Source organism: Notolepis coatsorum (genome assembly GCF_963971535.1).
Source record: "Notolepis coatsorum genome assembly, chromosome: 1".
In the NCBI taxonomy this organism is placed as follows: Eukaryota; Metazoa; Chordata; class Actinopteri; order Aulopiformes; family Paralepididae; genus Notolepis; species Notolepis coatsorum.
Window position 1 is genome coordinate 33,909,548 of NC_140165.1, and position 19,156 is coordinate 33,928,703.

General features: G+C 42.2%; 1 protein-coding gene across 1 annotated transcript in view; it reads right to left on the reverse strand.

Moving 5' to 3' along the window:
• The window catches only part of stk11ip (serine/threonine kinase 11 interacting protein), a 145,408-nt gene that overhangs the window by 42,329 nt on the left and 83,923 nt on the right, over positions 1-19,156 (reverse strand). The window contains exons 18-20 of the mRNA XM_084316217.1: positions 16,943-17,118; positions 16,164-16,482; positions 247-356 (exon numbers count right to left, since the gene is read on the reverse strand). Coding sequence (XP_084172343.1) covers positions 247-356; positions 16,164-16,482; positions 16,943-17,118 — 605 coding nt within the window. The remainder of the gene's footprint in view (positions 1-246; positions 357-16,163; positions 16,483-16,942; positions 17,119-19,156) is intronic.

Here is a 19,156-nt window from a genome sequence, read left to right on the forward strand (position 1 = left end):
GGTAGGCTCGGGTGATGCAATATGATTTCAGATCGCTAAAAAAAAATTGAAATTCCGAGAAATCTCGTGAGTGGCTTTCAACCACCTATAAAAAAACATGGGATATCTCGTGAGTGGCATGGAAAGTGTTAAAGCGCTTTATAAATAAAGTTGGATTGGATTGGCACCCTGTTATATCTTATTTAATATTTGAGAAAAGGTACCACTCGACAAACCCCACACGCGTTGTTTCAAACAGCGTCCTACCTTGAGGAACGAGTGGAACTCCTCTTCTTCCTCGAAGACATCCACGTCCAAGTAGAGCTTCAACCGGTGGTCCACAGCCTCGTAGTCTTCAGACAGAAGGTCCAACTCGCCTACAAACACAGTAGTCGTGACGGGTTAACGTGTTACTGTTCAATCATAATGTTCAAAACATGACGTCACACTTTGTTTTGATAGTAGGGCCTGGTAAGAATATTGATTCCTAAAATCCTAAATGTCCCAAGACCAATCTTTTAATCTATGCATTTATTTCAGTGGATGTGTGAGGATCGACGCAAACTGTTATTCCTAGTACGCCTCCCATCCTGCAGATGCCTTTGCGCTGAAACTCAAATAATATCTTATGACAACAATAGCAGGTGCTGGCCCCCTGGAGCCAGTCCATTGAGTCAACAATGGACTATCAAACTGAAGTGTTACCTAACATAACAATAAAACAACAATCTTTGGGGAAACCACATGCTTTGGGGAGAACCAAGTGTAGATATTTATAATTTAGACACAGAAGAGCCATATAGTTTTTTTTTATATACATGTTTGGCAGGCCATATATTTGCAGTAGTTAGTGAGTAATACTAATCATTTGGATTGTGAATACTATATATCGCTCGAAAGGACTAAAACATTCCCCTATATATATGTAGTATATCATAAACTGGAAGACTCAACCTCATCCAAACTTTAAAAAAGGCATATTTTCCTGCACAGATCATGTCATTCTCACTAAAAAAGGCATATTTTCCTGCACAGATCATGTCATTCTCACCAAACAAAACTGTTCATAAAGAAGGCTAGATTTTTCCATTACCGTTCGGAGCACAGTCCAACTGAACAAATATTATTCTAATTTTGTGGAAAAAGTTACATCAATTCCATAAAAATGACCGCCCGTCTATTGTGTGTGTGTGTGTGCGAGGCGGCTCCGGCCTCTCCTACTGTTCCTTATCAGATGACAGACAGGTATTAAAACGGCAGTTTCCTGGCAGCCACGGTAAGACCCTTCACTCTCTATTGGCCCGTCTGAAACACATCCAACGTTTTCTCTCCCGCAGCAGACCGGGGCTGCAGCCCAGCAGCCATTAAAGGAGACGGGAGGGGGGGTTTCAGAGCAATAAATCCAGCCATGAATTGTAAATGGCTACACGCTGGCGGTTATGGGAACATTTATGAATGGTTGTACTTGAGTGGGAATGACAGGGGCATGACCCGGAGGAGACCGAAAGCAAACCGGCGTCCTTTCATCTGGAGAGAGTGTAAACAGGATGATCTCAGACAAGTGTCTCTGTTCTTTCAATAAGGCACATTATCTTATCCTTGGACACTTTAATAGGGGCTGAGTGAGTACACGCCTATCCCGGAGACAAAGTGCTCTTTTTGGAACAAGGAGAGAATTAGCGTACCACTCAATAACAATGGGGCCACTGTAGCTGAAAAAGAAAAAGAAAAAATGGAAAGGAATGAAAAAAGAAAAAAAAAAGAAAAAAGAAAGAAAGAAAGGAAAACAAGCACGACACCGTCCAGACCCACAGTGCAGCTAACGTTGTATGTTGGCGCAGCGCGTTGTGGAATGTGAAAGTTGTTTAGTTAGCGTTACGGCGGGAGAGCCAATGAGAGAGCCACTTGTCTCAACAGGCCGCCGGGCTAGTTGGTGAGACAAGTGGCTCCCGATGCCAAGTGGCTTAAGGAGGCATCGGCCACACACCTGGGGCACTTCATCAGAGGTGCGCTGAGCTCTACTGGCTTGAATCTTTTGGTTTAGTTTCAGTTCGTGGGTTGAACTGGTCGAGGTAAGACCATGTGTGTTTGAGTTCCTGTTGTTAAGTGTTTCTGAAGGACCAGTGTTCGGTCATTTAGAGTTTTCCTTGCCTCTCTTGATCCCATCAGTTACACCAGCAGATCTTATACAGTATCATCCCGACCGTGCGCCATCACGGTCTTTTGAAGGCCGTACCGGGCTGAGTTTTTAAGGTAGTGCACCGTCATTGATATCGTATGAATCTTGAGCTTCATCCATTGATACCAAACATTAGCTTACTGGGAAATGGGGTAGATATCGCTCCAAAGTAGCGGCGACTTTACCGGGACACCTCCAATCCCTAGAGCACAACCCCTTCCCCCTTAGTACAGGTACCTCTTCAGAGAACTGAGGTTGTCATTCAGCGCCGGAGCGATATGCCCGATATAAGTCTAGAACGCCACGCTTTAATCAATGGGGGGACTGCAAGATTTGCGAGTGCTTAAAATACATCTTAAATTATAGCTATGGGTCTAATACACCCGTCGATTATCAGTGAGTTGCTTCCAGTCAACATGTACAAAACGGATTGTTTTTTCATCAGTACATTTCCGTTTTATACTGTTTTGAATACGAGTATAGTTTTGGTGATTTCTAGTAATCCCAGGAAAAGATGCGATAATAGCCCTTTAGTGGAATACACAAAACACTAGTGTTGTCACGATACTGGAATTTCGAACTTCGATACGATACCTTGAAAAGTATCAATATTCGATACCATTTTCGATACCATGGGGAAAAAGGTTCAATCTTAAAATGTAAAAAAAAGAAGAAGAAAAAGATAAATATATATATATATATTTTTATAAATTTTGTTTTTGTTGCTGGTTGATTCTCCTCAGCTTCTCTCTGGTACTATAAGAGAAGATAAATATAACACATTTAAAACCCTTTGTTTATCTTTAGATCAGACATTTAAAAATAACTAAATGATATAATCTTAGAAATTAAGTAAAGTTAATAATAGTACTGCGTGTTAAGCATAACAGATTGATTGAAAATTGAAAATTGTATTAACAGATTGCAGAATGGGTACAATACAGTACAGCTCAATACACACAATTGTTAAGGGGATGCAGACCAGAGAAAGACTTTTGTCTTGTTTACATCAGGGTCCCCCATTTTCAATTCATCATAACATATATGACATACAGATAAACAGTACTGTTACATCCAGACATTTATGACATACAAGATATACAGTACTGTTTAAGAGACAGTTTCTAAAAGAGAGTATATACAGTTAATTTACTTCTGACCATTATAGTCAAAGTATTTTCCTATGAACTGAAACTCATAAGACCACATAAGGCTAGCATCATTCAGTTACAGCTACTGTATATTGGCCAACATTAGCCAGCTATCTAGCCAGCTACTGCACCATAAACTGCCAGCTAGCCAGCTGGCAACCCCCAATCCAGCCAACTGTACAAATTACGGTCTCAGCCAATCACATCGATATGTACAGTTAGTTAGCTAGCCATTCCATTGCGAATTAACCCTTTCTCTGCCACGCTTATATCCATCCTTGTAGCCAGTCTGCCAGCTCTATTTGTCTATGGAGATGTTCACCTACTTTGCAGGGCTATAACTTTTTAAATTGTATTGCTAAATTGACATTACTATGGCCCATTCAACATCGATTAGCTATCGTTCAGGATGTAGGAACGTTTTACTTTTTCATTCACACATTCATACAAAAATTAGGGATGCACGATAATCATCGGGCCGATAATTATCGGGCCCATATCAGCAATTATGACGTCATCCCGATAAACCCGATAACGTTATTGATAGCTCCGATAATATATAATACATTTTTTGGTTAAAAGAAATCCGGTGTGGGTGGATTTGGATGAAGGGTGCTTGTTTTTATTATGGCCTCCTCCCGTTTTGCCAGTACTGTGGTACCACTGATAGCGTGTGGTTTAGGAACAGGGAGTTTTTCACAAATCCAGCGCTCCCTTTCTTGGCTGTGACGTAGTCACGTTACATTCGGAGGCAGACAGTCGATCTGCCAATTACGTCCCACCGCTTGCACCCACCTCTTCTTCTTACCACCAATCGGAAGCTCTCATTCGTTTATTTACTTCCGGATTGTTAGCCATTATTCTACTCGGAGCTAACGTTATCTCCCTGCCAGCCACATTGACAAATACCAGCGCTTATACATTACTGGCAAATGTCTTGTTGCACTTGTGGCAACAAGCGTTGTCAGCATCGACTTTAGTAAAATAGACCCAGACTTTTGAACGTTTCGTTCTGTCCGCCATGATGAGAGCAGAGCTGTCTGTACTCGGCAGCACCCGTGTGTGTGTGTGTGTGTGTGTGAGTGAGTGTGTGTGTGAGCACAGCACAGCCCGCTCCTCGCGCAGGCAGAGACACAGAGGCAGGAGAGATATAGAAAACGGCCAACAAGATTAGTTTGCGAAGTTTAAATTCCTCAAAAAAAAAAAAAATCCATAATTTCTCGAGTACCGATAGCAGTACCGATGATGTCGGAGCTTATAAATACTAAAAATAAAAAAAGTTATCCAAAAATATATATATATAAAAAAAAAAGATTATAATACAATAAATATCGGTTATCGGTATCGGTTATCGGCTTGAGGAGCATAAAGTTATCGGTATCGATATCGGTGTCAAAAAATCAATATGGTGCATCTCTAACAAAAATACGGTCTAGAGTATAAATATGTTTTTATCGTTTTCTGCAGTATTTCATAGAACGTGAGTTATAGCCATAAATGCATATATTAGATCATCAAATGCAATTTGATACCGATTGACGCCAGATAAAAAATTTCAACTGTACAAGGTCCCAGACGTTATGACTCATCATGCGCGGTTGACCGGAGGGGGGGGGGGGTCGTTTATAAGTCCGTGGCCGACGTTAAATCATTCATGTAGTATGGGCGATATATAGATCAGAGCAGTTTGTATCGAAAATGGTAAACAAACAGGCTGATTACGCATGGCGAGGAATGACGTGGTAACGCATCATTGGCGAGAAAAGGGTTAAACGGTAGGCAGCCAGCCAGTATTAGCTAGCTAGTAGCTAGGTAGCTAACGTTAGCCAACTGAGAAAGATAGCTAACGTTAGCTAACCAACAGCTAGCCAACAGCTGCAAGCCTGCAACGAAGGCCAACATTAGACAACGCCTCATGTATTAAACTAAAGTCAATCGTTTAATGGGTCATTTTGTTTAATGATTCAGTGATGTTGAAAGAAGAGCTGTCGAGGCTATGCACTTGGAGCGAGTGAGAACTGAGTTGTTGACACAGGTCCGCGAGGGGAGGGGCAATGCCGCAGCAGCGTGTGTGTGCGTGTGTCAACAAGGAGAGAAGACAGGCGAGAACGCCAGCTGGTATCGAAAGTATCGATATTGCGGGAAATGAGTATTGAAACCGTTTTAAATATTCAGAATCGATATGTATCGAAAAATCGATATTTTTGACAACACTACAAAACACGTTGTCATTTTTCGCCTGATTATCGAATCTTCCTGAAATCAACGCTAGATCATCATTATTATCCTTCCTCGTGCAAGAATGAAAAGAGCCTCGTAGTGCGAGGCTCCCCCAGTCCCCTCCTGCACTCAACGGCATATATATAGTGTTCTTATCTTGTATCTGATGTAATGCAAAAGAAATAATCCAATTATCTGATCGCCATTCAAAATACTGCTTGTGGAGGTCCATAGCAGTGGCGTCGTTAGCCCTGGGCTTCCGGGGCTTTAGCCCTGGATGTTTTTTTCCTAGCCCCGGATCTAAAAAAAAATTATAATAAAAGAAATTGTTTACATATTATTATTATTATTTTTTTTTTTTTATGGCAGCATCCCCATTGTCTGTGCTGAATGTTTGTTAGTGTTTGGTATTTTTCTTTGGTTTTTAGTACTTTTAAACATCAATTTTTAGCAAGTAGTAGTTTTCATTTGATCCTATATAATTTTTTCTATCACCGATTTGTTGACTTTCTTTTTAGTGTTAGTCTATTTGCCAACACAATGAACCCGGAAATTTTGGAACCACCAAACTTTTATGATAGATATGGATAGTATGGGTCACCAGCACTTAGAAACTGCCGGATGCTAAGTTGTACATGTTGGGTAACTTCTTTTATTTGCATAATTAGCCACATTTGCATAATCACCTAAATGGAAAAATCTCTGAAACTACTTGATCAATTTCAACAATGTTGGAGTGGTTTTGGGGGTTATTCGGGATGCTGAATCAATTTATGATACTTTGGAATTGCAATATTTACTGGAATTTACCAAATTTCAATTTCAAGAGAAATTCTGCTGAATAATATTATGGGGAAACTTACTCCTTGCTTACAAGTCTTGGTTATCATAGACTCAGGTCTACTGTAAGCTTTAAGTCCCACATTAACAAGGTGACAAAAACATAATTCTTCCACCTTAGAAACAAAGCTAAAGTACAACCATTTATAAATCAAAAGGATGCTGAAAAACGGATCCATGCCTTTATTCCAAGCCGAATGAAGAAAATACTTCAGCTTATTCAACTCTCAGCTAGGCTATTACACTGGCTTCCAGTAACATTTAGAATTGATTTGAAGGTCCTCCTCCTTATGTACAAAGCCCTAAATGGAACCAGACCAAGCTATATTGGCAATTTTCTTGTCAACTACATGCCCCCAAAAACACTACGATCATCTACTTCTATCATCTTGTATTTTTATTTTCTGCATTGCATTTATTCTGTCTATTTTATGCTCATTTGATGAATTCTAGTGTATTTTCTGCTGTGAAGCACTTTGGGCTGCAATTCTTGTATGGAATTTGTACAAATAACGTTTATTATTATTATTGCCATCCTTAAGAGTTATTTGCTATCTCTATCTAGCAGGGCTACAATTATCCTCAAATTGACTTTACACTCTTTATCCTTGGGGACATTTTGACCCCAGCAGTTTAAACCTCCAGAAAATGATCATAATCAAAAGTGTTACCCAAATGTATGTTTCAGGTGCTTCATGTTACTTTGTTGATTACCTAAATAACCATTTAAATAAAACATTACCCCTACTCCCCCCCACCCACCCAATTATACATACATAATATATATTATGTTGTTCAAGTGGGGAGTGGGCCCATGATAACTTTCCGTTTTTGGAAAGTAACGTGTCTGCTTGTGGTTGAGAGACAACAGGAGCATCTGGACTAAGGGTCTCATTCTCATCAGAGGAGGACGCCTCATAATCAGGGTCTCAGATACATTCTCTCCTATGTCACTTTCACCGTCAAATATCTGTGACAAAACTTCACTGGCAGAAAACTTTTTCTTCAAGGTAATTTTCAAATTAGAGTTTAGAAGGCTGCTATGCAAGCTATGTTTGCTCCTCCCCTATGTTGCGTAAAGTTTAGGTAGTCAAAAATCACAAATAACAATAAAAATACAGTCCGGGATATACATTCTAAAATATATACATTCTAAAATATACAGCCAAAAATATACAGTAACATTTACAGTAATAAATGTAGAATTTTTTTAATAAAAATGTTTAAGTGTATATGTAAAAATAAGAAGTCAAAAGTCCAGGGAGATTACCAGAGTTTGTACTGTCACTCTGTGGTGAGGCAGTGAGGCACAGTGATGCGTTGTATACTCTGATGGTTGTTGGAATTAAGGACTTCCTGTGCCGTTCAGTGTTGCATCTAGGGAGTCTTAGTGTAACACTGAACATGCTCCTTCTATCAGCCAAGTCTGTGTATAGCGTGTGGGAGGGGTTGTCCATGATGGCGTGGAGCTTAGCAAGGCTCTTCCTCTCTGACAGAGGAAGAGTCTAGCTCCACTCCCATGTTACTGGCCTTCCTGACCAGCTTATTTGTTACATATAAGGTACATGTACATTACAGTGAAATGCTTGGTTCTGTATGAGCCCCCTAGATTGTGCTTCAGACAGTAAAAAAGTAAAAAAAATAAAGACCAAACACTATACAAAATATACAAACTAGTACAAGTACACAATGCAAACAAATGCAAAGATGAGTTAGAGAGGTAGTGCAAATCTTTTACTAATAAATAGATACAATATGGTGTAGTGTTAAAAAGTGAATGTTAAAGGTGAGTGTTATTCCATACACATGGTATATGTATCTCGATACGATAGAGGGCACACATTGTGAAAACAAAGAACAATTTACCGCCTAATAGAGGCCTTGTACAGAGTGTTTAGAATGCCCATTTCTCCTTGTTAGGGACCAAGCAGTGAGACAATGAGGAAACAGGAGTTGTTCAGGAGGTCGGGGGTCAAGGACTACAGCCCCCTCAGCATCGACGGGGCACCGGTTGAGAGAGTGAACAGTTTCAAGTACCTCGGAGCCCACATATCCGAGGACTTGACATGGACCACACACATTGACAGTGTTGTGAAGAAGGCACGACAACGCCTCTACTTCCTCAGGCGCCTAAGGAAGTTTTAAGTCAGTCAGAAGATCCTTAGGAACTTCTACTCATGTACAATAGAGAGCATCCTGACTGGCAACATCACCTCCTGGTTTGGGAATAGCACTGCACAAGACCGTAGCAGACTACAAAGAGTGACACGTTCAGCCGAACGCACAATTGGAGGGGGGCTTCCCACCCTCCAGAACATTTACAACAAGCGGTGCAGGGGGAAGGCTAAGAGAATTATTAAGGACTCGAGCCACCCGAACAACTGCCTCTTTGAACTGCTGCGGTCAGGCAAGCGATACCGGAGTCTTAAGGCGAGCACAGAAAGACTCAGAAGAAGCTTCTATCCCCAGGCCATCAGGCTGCTAAACGAACAATAAACACTATGCAACAACCATCAAATGCACACAGCACACACACCCACACGCACACACTCACTTAAACCACACAAACACACTTTATATTTATTGATAAAGGATTTGCACTACAACTCGTACACCCACTGTAAATTGTACCTAAATTGCACCTCATCCCATTTCTGCCTTGCACTATATAGTATTGTATTAGTACACTGCACAGTATTGTATATTATATGGTAACTCAGTTACATCTATTCTGCATCGAACATTGTACATATGTCTATACTGAACACTGTGACCTCATTTTTTTTTTTTACTTCTAATTTACATGCTATACTATGTTATTTTATTTCATACTTATCTTGTCTTGCACAGTCTCTGGAGCGTAACAGTAAGAAGCATTTTGTATAAAAGTATTCTGTACTTCTGTATGACAACTATTAAAGAAACTTGAACTTGTAGATGGAAACTGGGTTTTTATTTACCCACAAGGTGCAAAACCATTGCAAACCAAGAATTTGATAACTAGGACTATAGATGGGTTTCTCGTCCACGTCAGACTCAGCAAGGAGGCAAAAAGGAACGTAATAATCCTGGTCAGAACAATGGGGCAGACTGTATAGAGGATACTTTGTAGGACATGACCTTGAGAACATTTGAAACTGTTTGGGGAGAGATTTCACACAGACACAACCAGGAATGAGGAAGATATGGATAGTGGTTTACAATTGTATCTCTTTGTTCCTGGATTGTAGCCAGCTCTTCATAACAACTCATCAACAATAGTCTTCCGGGATTCTGAAATCGGGGAGGAGATAGCGGGGGGAGCAAATGAATGAATGTGGATGAGAGCCGTGATGTAAGTGATTGCAGCTACGGCTGTGGGGGTGCTGGAGACATGATCGAATAGACTTGTATGCGCCTGAATCTCCTGAACACGGCGCGACCCATTCCTAATCGATCAGAACTAAATCGGCCGAGAAAAAGCCCATTTTTAAGCACCTATTCCCCATGCACATGCGCAGATTGCCCACGGATTGTGACGCCAAGCACACCCGCCCTGGACTGTTCCATCAGAGGGGGGAGCTTCGGTGGTAGTGTGAGTGGCTACAGACCACTGCACTTAAATATAAACATTAGTCTACCTGGAGACTCAATGAGGTAATTGTAGATGTCGCCATAAGACGCGTCTGGCCATTTAGTGGGATCATTGTTTCATTATCCTGTTCGGCTGAAAGGACACTGGCCACCGAAGCTCGCCCCTCTGATGGAACAGTCCAGGGCGGGTGTGCGTGGCGTCACAATCTGTGGGCAATTGTGAGGTCCAGGTCCATGAGAGGGATCTGGGCAGTCCCCATAGAAAATTCAAAGTTAACAGGACCAAATCATCAGTTTCTTATTTATTTATTTAACCATTATTTAGTCAGATAAAACATTGATCTGGTCCAAGAAGCCCCAACAGGAGTACAAATATACATATATACACATATATATATATACATTATACTGTACATACATACACACCAATAACAAAATAAAAACACAGTTAACACTTTAATCGCCGAAAACGCTGGAACTCGTCTTTCCCCGCCATGCTCATTCTGCCGAAGACGCCGTAACTCGTCTTTGATATCAATATTTCAAAAATCTGTGATCGAAATCATATTTCTCCTCCGGGGACCTGAGATATACTGCTGATCTCCACTCAACTCTCTAACGGTTCAAGACCGCCATCTGGTGGCCGATCGGCAGATCGCCCAAACAGCAAACCGGAAACAGGAAACTGGTGCTCATCCAAATTCGGTCCGACCACTCGCTATAGCTCCCGGGACTCCATCTTGACACACTGGATCGCTTTAATCTAACCCTGGTTAATTTCCTCGGATAGTCCGGTTGGTTTGGGGTGGTGTGAAAGCTCATTCACTCTTGCAAGTGAACCCTGCTGTGGTTCATTTGAGATGTGAATGCAAAGCGGACCAAAGGCAGGAAAATACCCCAAAATCTAATCTTTTTTTATGAGAAGACTGAAACATTATGTATATGATTTTTTCGATTGCTTAAGCACGATTTTGAAAACAGGGCCCGGTGTTTCAAAACACTACACACAATTAGCACAACCACACACACAATTATCAGAACACCTCAGATCCTTTGCTAAATTAAACACAAACTATACACTAATTTATAAAAACTATATTTTGTTACCATATGAAACACACGTTTCATATGACTTAATTCTGTTTGAACCAGTTACACACTGCTGTGCTTAACCTAAAACACATTTAGCAATTCTACTTCTCAGTGATTAGAGTACTGTAAGTGAAGTACACAGAGAATGTGCAAATATACAATAAATGCACCAAACACTACACAAGACCAATGCTGTAGACTGATGAAAATATAATTTATTTCTCTCCATATACCCAAATCAATGATGCAGACTGATGAAAAAACAAATTTCTCTCCATATACCCAAATCAATGATGCAGACTGATGAAAATATAAATTTTCTCTCCATATAACCAAATCAGTCAACATTTCAACATGGAGAATCACAACAAAACATGTCCCAGTTTTCATGCTACTACAGTAAGCTCAGCAAATATCAGACAAACATAAAATACTGTATCCAGTACAGGTTAAAATGACAGTAAAACTAAAACTAAAATTGAAAAAATTGAAATAGAGTACAGAAAATACTAGACATTATCTCTTTGCCTAGCTGGATCTGGCAAGAGATTATTTTGTTGTGATTCTCCATGTTGACATGTTGACTGATTTGGGTATATGGAGAGAACATTTATATTTGAATCAGTCTGCATCATTGGTTGTCTTGTGTAGTGTTTGGTGAATGTATTGTATATTTTCACATTCTCTGTGTACAGTACTTCACTCTCCTTCCATTTTGGTTGAAGGCAGGTGAACTCACCTGCTGCATTTTTATAGTGCTTAAACCTGATTGGTGTATCTACAATTAAGCAATGGTGTGTTTGTGCATCTGATTGCTGTGTTTAACCAATTGGCTCATATGTGTGGTAATTTGACATTCTATGTGTAATGTAATGCAAGTGTGTTTAGTGTTTTGCAAATCACTGTGTGTATTGTTTTGCAAAAAGTGTAAGGCTGACTTTGTGCTTATAGGGGTGCAAATCTGGGCATGTTTTGCTCCTTGAGTGTAAGGTTTTGATAATTGTGTAATACTTTTGATTTGAGTGTTTATGCAATCGATGTATGATTCTTAACTGTGTTTTTTATTTTGTTATTGGTGTATATGTGTGTATGTGTGTATGTGTGTATGTATGTATGTATGTATGTATGTATGTATGTATGTATGTATGTATGTATGTATGTATGTATGTATGTATGTATGTATATATGTATATTTGTACCCTCGTTGGGGCCTCTTGGACCATATCAATGTTTTATCTGGCTAAATAAAGGTTAAATAAATAAATAAGAAACTGATGATTTGGTCCCGTTAACTTTGAATTTTCTATGGGGACTGCCCAGATCCCTCTCATGGACCTGGACCTCACTTTAAAAAACTCGAATCTAGGTCTTCAGTATTCGTCTCTAATTACTCTAAAATTGCGTATTTCTGTGTGTAAAAAAAAATTAAAATAAAACCCTAAAAACGCCCCTGGTCCATACCACATTACCGACCATTACACACTGATGGGCGGGCCGGGTTACTGTTCCATGCCATCGTTGTTGAGGCCTACCTCGCCTGAGTATTTAAACCCCGCCCGCACGGCTCGGATTGTCCCAGAAAAGAAACTACACCCTTCCCAATGGAGTGCAATACCAGCTGGAAGGCGTAGGCGGCGGTATTTGCCATTTTGCTAGCTCAGACCCATTCCCAACGATAACATCAGGCTGGATGGATGAAAATGAATGGATATCGCTAATAAAAGAAATAACGATTAAAACCCGACTATACTCGTGATTGGTGCTCAAGCGATGGCGAGTTAACCCGACTATCATCGGGTCTGACGCTGAATGAGTTAAAGGAACATGCCAATTCTTTGGGAAATGTACTTATTTTAGACAAGCAGATCGCTTTTCTTCTCTGTGCATGCATTAGGCTTAGGGAACAGCCGCACCATTAGCCTAGCTTAGCGTCATTCACTTGAAGTAGGTGTGCCAGTGTAGCCTAGTTCCCAACAGTCACGAAATACACTCCAAATATAACTCCAAAACGTTCCTGTAAACATGTTGTAACCTGTGTACCACGTGGAGAATTATTTTTATTTCTTTTTTTACATTTTTGTTTTCTAAGCAGATAAATACCGTACTCGGAATATTTTTTTTGCCAAACCACTGCTGCCTGGGCGCATTGATTTAATCACCTCAAAAGCCCAGTTTTTCTAAAAGGTATATATCTGCTTAGAAAATGAAAATGTCTAATTATTTTTATTTATTTCTCCACGTGGTAAATACACAGGTTTACAGGAAAGTGTTGTAGTTGTATTTGGAGTGTATTTGGTGACTGTTGGGGACTAGTCTACACTGGCACACCTACTTCCAGTGAATGACGCTAAGCTAGGCTAACAGTGTGGCTGTTCTTAAGCCTAATGCATGCACAGAGAAGAAAAGGGTATGTATCTGCTTGTCTAACTCCAGGCTTGTCTAATAAGCTAATTTCCCAAAAAGTTGGCGTGTTCCTTTAATGTAAATGACGGAATGTAAACTAGCACCTTGGCTCATCAATACATTTTACAAACACAGACTGAGAAATACACAAAGGTTTGCATGTTAACAGGAAATAAACTTGCTCTACAGTTTAAGAAACATGAGTAGATTCTCACCTTGATCACTGACGCACACAAATAACAAAAGGAAAAGTTGAAGAGCTAAACTGTGGTGAAGTGAAGCTGCCTCTGGCAACGCTCGGATCGGGGTCATCCCTATGTTCCCCGGGCTCTATGTTCCCCAGGTTCTATGTTCCCCGGATTCTATGTTCCCCGATTGATTGATTGATTGAACATTTTATTAATGTCCGCCTTGTTTCGAACTGGTTAAGCTTGGCGACTCTTTCGAAGTTGGTTAAGGTTAGAGTTTGGAATCAGGGCTGGTGGTCTATCGCCCTGCTCTAAAGATAAACTCTAAGCATAACCGACTATCTATCGCTACCGGGGAACATAGGACCCGGGGAACATAGACATGCTCCCCTGGGATCCATGCACATCCCAACCTGCTTTTTAGATGGGGGCAGCTTATCTGTTGTTAAAAGAACATGCCAACATTTTGGGACATTAGCTTACCGTCTTCTCCAGAGAGAGACAAGAAGATAGATACCAGTTTCCTTTCTGTGCGTTCAGTAGTAATCTGGCTGCATGTTAGCCTAGCTTAGCACAATGAATGGAAGCGGCACTGTTCGCTTCCATTCATTGTGCTAAGCTAGGCTAACGTGATAGCCAGATAGCTTTCTACTGAACGCACAGAGAGGAAACTGGTATCCATCTTCTTGTCTCTCTCTGGAGAAGACGGTAAGCTAATGTCCCAAAATGTTGGCGTGTTCTTTTAATATCTTGCAATGATGATGCCGTTCAGGGATGATTCAGGGAGATGCAGAGAAAGGCGTTGCTTAGTGTGGCGTAGCCAGACCTCTCTCCACACTATAGCGCAGGAGAAAGTCACTAGAAGTTAGGGGTGGGGGAAAGAAAATCAATACAGCAATACATTGCGATATCTAGCGTGCCAATATTATATACCGATAAAGTGACACCAAGTATGGATATAATACTTGGTGATTCCCACCCCTACTAGAAGTATGTACATGATCTGCGCATGCGTTTCAATAAATGTCCCTCGTGTAACGTCCACGAGTGAGTGAATGAGTGAGTGAGTGATGGACCACAATTTGCCATGCATAGCCCACAGTGGCAGTCTTGTGCGCCATGGGAGAAAGTCTGACTTCGTGCCAGGGTTTTTGCCTGCAGTTGGTAAAGTAGAGATTACACGGCATTGGCATTGCTACCATAATAAAAGAGAAGTGAAGTGAAGTGACAGGGAACGCTATCATTACGCTCCAAGCTTCCCGATCCTGCCGTTGCTCCCTCTGTGGAGCTGCAGGCATTCCGTCCTCATCCCATCACTTCCAATAGGGACTGAGATCCGTCTTGCAGCGCTCTTACACTATGTGGTTTATCCTCAGGCTGAAAGGAGAGGGGGGGAGGAGGAAATGGGATACTGTCTCGGAGATGGACGAGCTCTCTTCGGGGGGAATTCTCTGCCACACAGTTTCCGCAAGAGACGACTGCTTCCCGTCGGCCATCGCTTTCAATCAAAGTCTGGATCTATCTTTAAGAGACACAATGCAGCTGACTCAAGACAATTTATCCTGAATGATGCCAGTGAGAGTCTGTTTTCCATTGACGTTCCCCTTAAGTCATGCGAACCGCAGCGACCGAATCGATCAAATCTCATGGAATCTTCCGGTATCGTACTGTGCCATACAGTAGAACCGCTCCCTCTGCTGCGTACTCAGAAGCAATCTTTTTTACGTGGGTGGGATAGAAGAGATAAGCACGTCATTCACATTCCACTTATAAAGGGAGAAACAAATAGGCTGGAAGAGCCTCTCTGCTCTAAGGACAAGAAGAAAAGCTTGAGCTGTTGACAGGTTAACTTAAACACAGACTTGATGAAGGGTGTACAGTAGCCCTCACACATCGTTAATCATGTTGGACTGTGGTTGATGTAGTTTATAGGCCTGCTGCGGCTTCAACGCTTAGACCCCTGGACTATCACTCTGCCCTCGGATTCATTACTGGTGATAGATATGATAGATGTTGCATCCTTTATGATAAGGTTGGTTGGGCCTCTCTAGCCGAGAGGAGCAACTAACTCCAGAAAGCTACCTCCTTATATCACAACATTGTTGGAATGGAATAGTAGAACCTATGTGACCCATTCTAGTGACACGGCTAGTTCTTAAGGTCCCCCAAATTTACTCGGAAATTGTCGAAGATTGAAACATTGATCTCGAACCACTGTATTAGTTGTCTAGTTGATGTCTCAATCAATCAATCAATCAATCAAATTTATTTGTATAGCACATTTAAACATGACACTTGTCAACCAAAGTGCTTCACAGTGAGTCGCGTAGCTTAAAAAAAAGAAAGTACTCCTGAAGTATAAATAAACAACCAACAGACAAACAAAGAAAGAAACAGAAAAACATGTCAAAACAAACAAGGCAAGATTGTCTGTATTCTTTCTGTATGTAACCCGTCGTCACGGTAAATGAGGGAAACCTCAGTGCCTTCACGAGTATAAATAATCATAGTCATGAGCTTCGCTGGGAAGACACTCACCTCCAGGGCTGGCTCTTTCTGCGTGCTGGGCTTGGACCAGGCCATGGTCCCCGGGCGGCGTCAGCTCCGCAGCGCCGGCGTAGTGGTAACTCCCGGCCAGCTCCTCTCTACTCTGGCCGTCGGTGCTGTAGAAGCTGACCGGCTGGGAGACGCACCGGTTGGCCCAGGTGTTGCCCTCACCTTCCCCGCTGTAGAAGGAGTTTCCCTGCGCGGTGTGGAAGGACGACACGGTGGGGTCCTCCGTGGCGGTGCTGGACCCCAGCGCGGGGCTACCGCTTCGGCTCGCCCCCGTAGGCGATGCCCCGTCCGGGTGGTGCTCCTGTTGTAGAGCAGGGTAGGTGGTGGATGAGATTCAGATGTGCTGGTTTTAGGTAGGAATGCACGGATACCGATACTGGGAGAATCTCCCCAATACTGATACCAAGAGTCATGTGTGACATGGCAGAAAGCAAAGACACTTTTGATTTGATAAAACTCTATGGAGTAAATGGATTCTACTTCAATAATTTTTTGCCCATACTAATGGACCAAGTCTAACACTGTTCGCTAAAAGTAACGGGTCGTGTTGGGATTTAGTATCGGCTGACACCGGCACTTAAAGGTTTGGCACTGAGAATCGGTACCAGCAATGAAAACAGGGTACAGGTTTGAAGAGAGAGAGAGAAAACATCTAAACAGACAAGACAGAGAATGACGCTGCCTGAACAATAGCAGGACTGTGTGTCCTGCCTTTTTACGATCTGCAGTAAAAAAAAGAAGAGCGAAACTATTTCAGAGACCTCGTTGCCGCTGTGGCCGCCGCTCCGGGGCCTATTGGCAGGGTCACGGCTGGAGGGCGAGCCGCTGGAGTCGTGTGCCGGGGGCCGGTGGACGGGCGTGCTGGTGGAGGGAGCGGGCTGGCCAGCCAGCTGGACCACGTGGTCGCTGCCACAGTCCGGGCAGACCGTGTTACTCCCTACACACATGAACAAACGAGTGAGTCAGCGAAAGATAAACAAATCAACAAAACATACAGGTAGAGAATTGTGAGAAAACATCTCATCTAATGTAAAACATTTCTAATCTGCATTCGATGAGTTGTTTTTTCTAATACTGTATCGGTGCTATGACCATTCAATATTTTGTAAGTTATGCTCGTGCATGTCGAGTACATTATGCTACAATGACCATTCGATATGAACTACTTGAGGGACAATTTCATAGGTGCAGAAATGTCAGCAGGATCAAACAAGTGAACGTGATTGTAAGAAGACACCGTTTTTCTTTTTCTTTTGCTCTTTTATAATCTCCATCTGAACCCACAAAATCCGACCCGATTCATAGCCGCCAGCTACATTATCCTTCAAAAACATTAGTAATTGGATCCTTCGTTTCAGACACGTGTGGATGAAAGGGGATGAGCTGCCTGCGTTTTGATAAGTGCGGCAGACTAAATACACCAGACAAACAAAAAGAGCTCAGACCCCCCACCCGCCCAAAAAAAGCCTCAAAAACATCTGTTGAACAAAGCCAGTGCTGTCCCAGAGCGTGTCTGAGCAGGTCTTAATATCAGGTTTGGATGAAGCTCTGGGGGGGGGGGGGGGGGGGGGGGGGGTTGCCCGCTAGAGCAAAGGGCTGCTTATCCGTCTCCTGCTGATTATAGGGGTCGGTAGGCGTGTGGAACGAGCTGTAAAACACAGCAGATAACCTCTGGGGGACGCTTCATTTAGGCCTCTTTGAAAACTCAGATGTTGGCATGGGTCAACGCAGCTGTGAACACAGCTCCTTCTCCACAACAGGGACAAGTGGGATCTGCCAGAGGGCCGAGGGCCTATTCTGAACGTTTACGGCATGGCATCTAAAAGCACCATTCACTCATTGTTAACAGTCAACAGCCCCCGTCAACGAATCACCTCTGTTGACGTGGCGATGCAGAGACTGACTGTGTTCTGAGCCCCCTCCTCTACTCGCTGTACACACATGCCTGTGTGGCACAGCAAAACAGCAACACAATCATCAAGTTTGCTGACGACACAGTTGTGGTTGGCCTGAAGAGATGATTGTGGACTTTAGGAGGTCGGGGGCTCGGGGGACAGGGACTCACGGGGCACCGGTCGAGAGAGTGAACAGTTTTAAGTACCTCGGAGTCCACATATCCGAGGACTTGACATGGACCACACACATTGACAGTGTAATAAAGAAGGCACGGTAGCGCCTCTACTTCCTTAGGCACCTAAGGACGTTCAAAGTGAGTCAGAAGATCCTTAAGAACTTCTACTCATGCACAATAGAGAGCATCCTGACTGGTAACATCACCTCCTGGTTTGGGAATAGCACTGCACAAGACCGCAGCAGACTACAGAGAGTGGCCAGTTCAGCCGAACGCACAATTGGAGGTGGGCTTCCCACACTCCAGTACATTTATAACAAGCGTTGCAGGGCCAAGGCTAAGAGGATAATCAAAGACTCTAGTCACCCAAACAACTGCCTTTTTGAACTGCTGCGGTCAGGCAAGCGCTACCGGAGTCTCATGGCTTTAAACAAACACTCACCTTAGCACTCACTTTAAACAAACACTCACCTTAACACTCACTTTAGACACTTTAACACTACATTATATTTATTAAAGAGATTTGGACTACATTCATACCTCATTTGCATTTGCACCTTACCTTAAATTTTTTTTACCTCGTTGTCTGCATTTTTACTCATTGTACTTAGATTGTACTTAGGTTGTACTCTAGATTGTATATTGTATTGTATATTCCTCTTTTACTTACTTTTTCACTTACTTTTTTACTGTATGAAGCACACTCTCAGAGGCTCATACAGAAGCAAGCATTTCACCGTAAAGTACATGTATTTTTATACGTGACAAATAATAAAGAAACTTGAACAAACTTGACTGTTGTTTTGGTGCAAAGTGAGGAGAGTGACACATGGTTATAGAGCGAGCCCTGAGTAACTCCGTTTGGTGCTATTCTGGCACTAAAGGCTTTAAGGCATTCAATCAG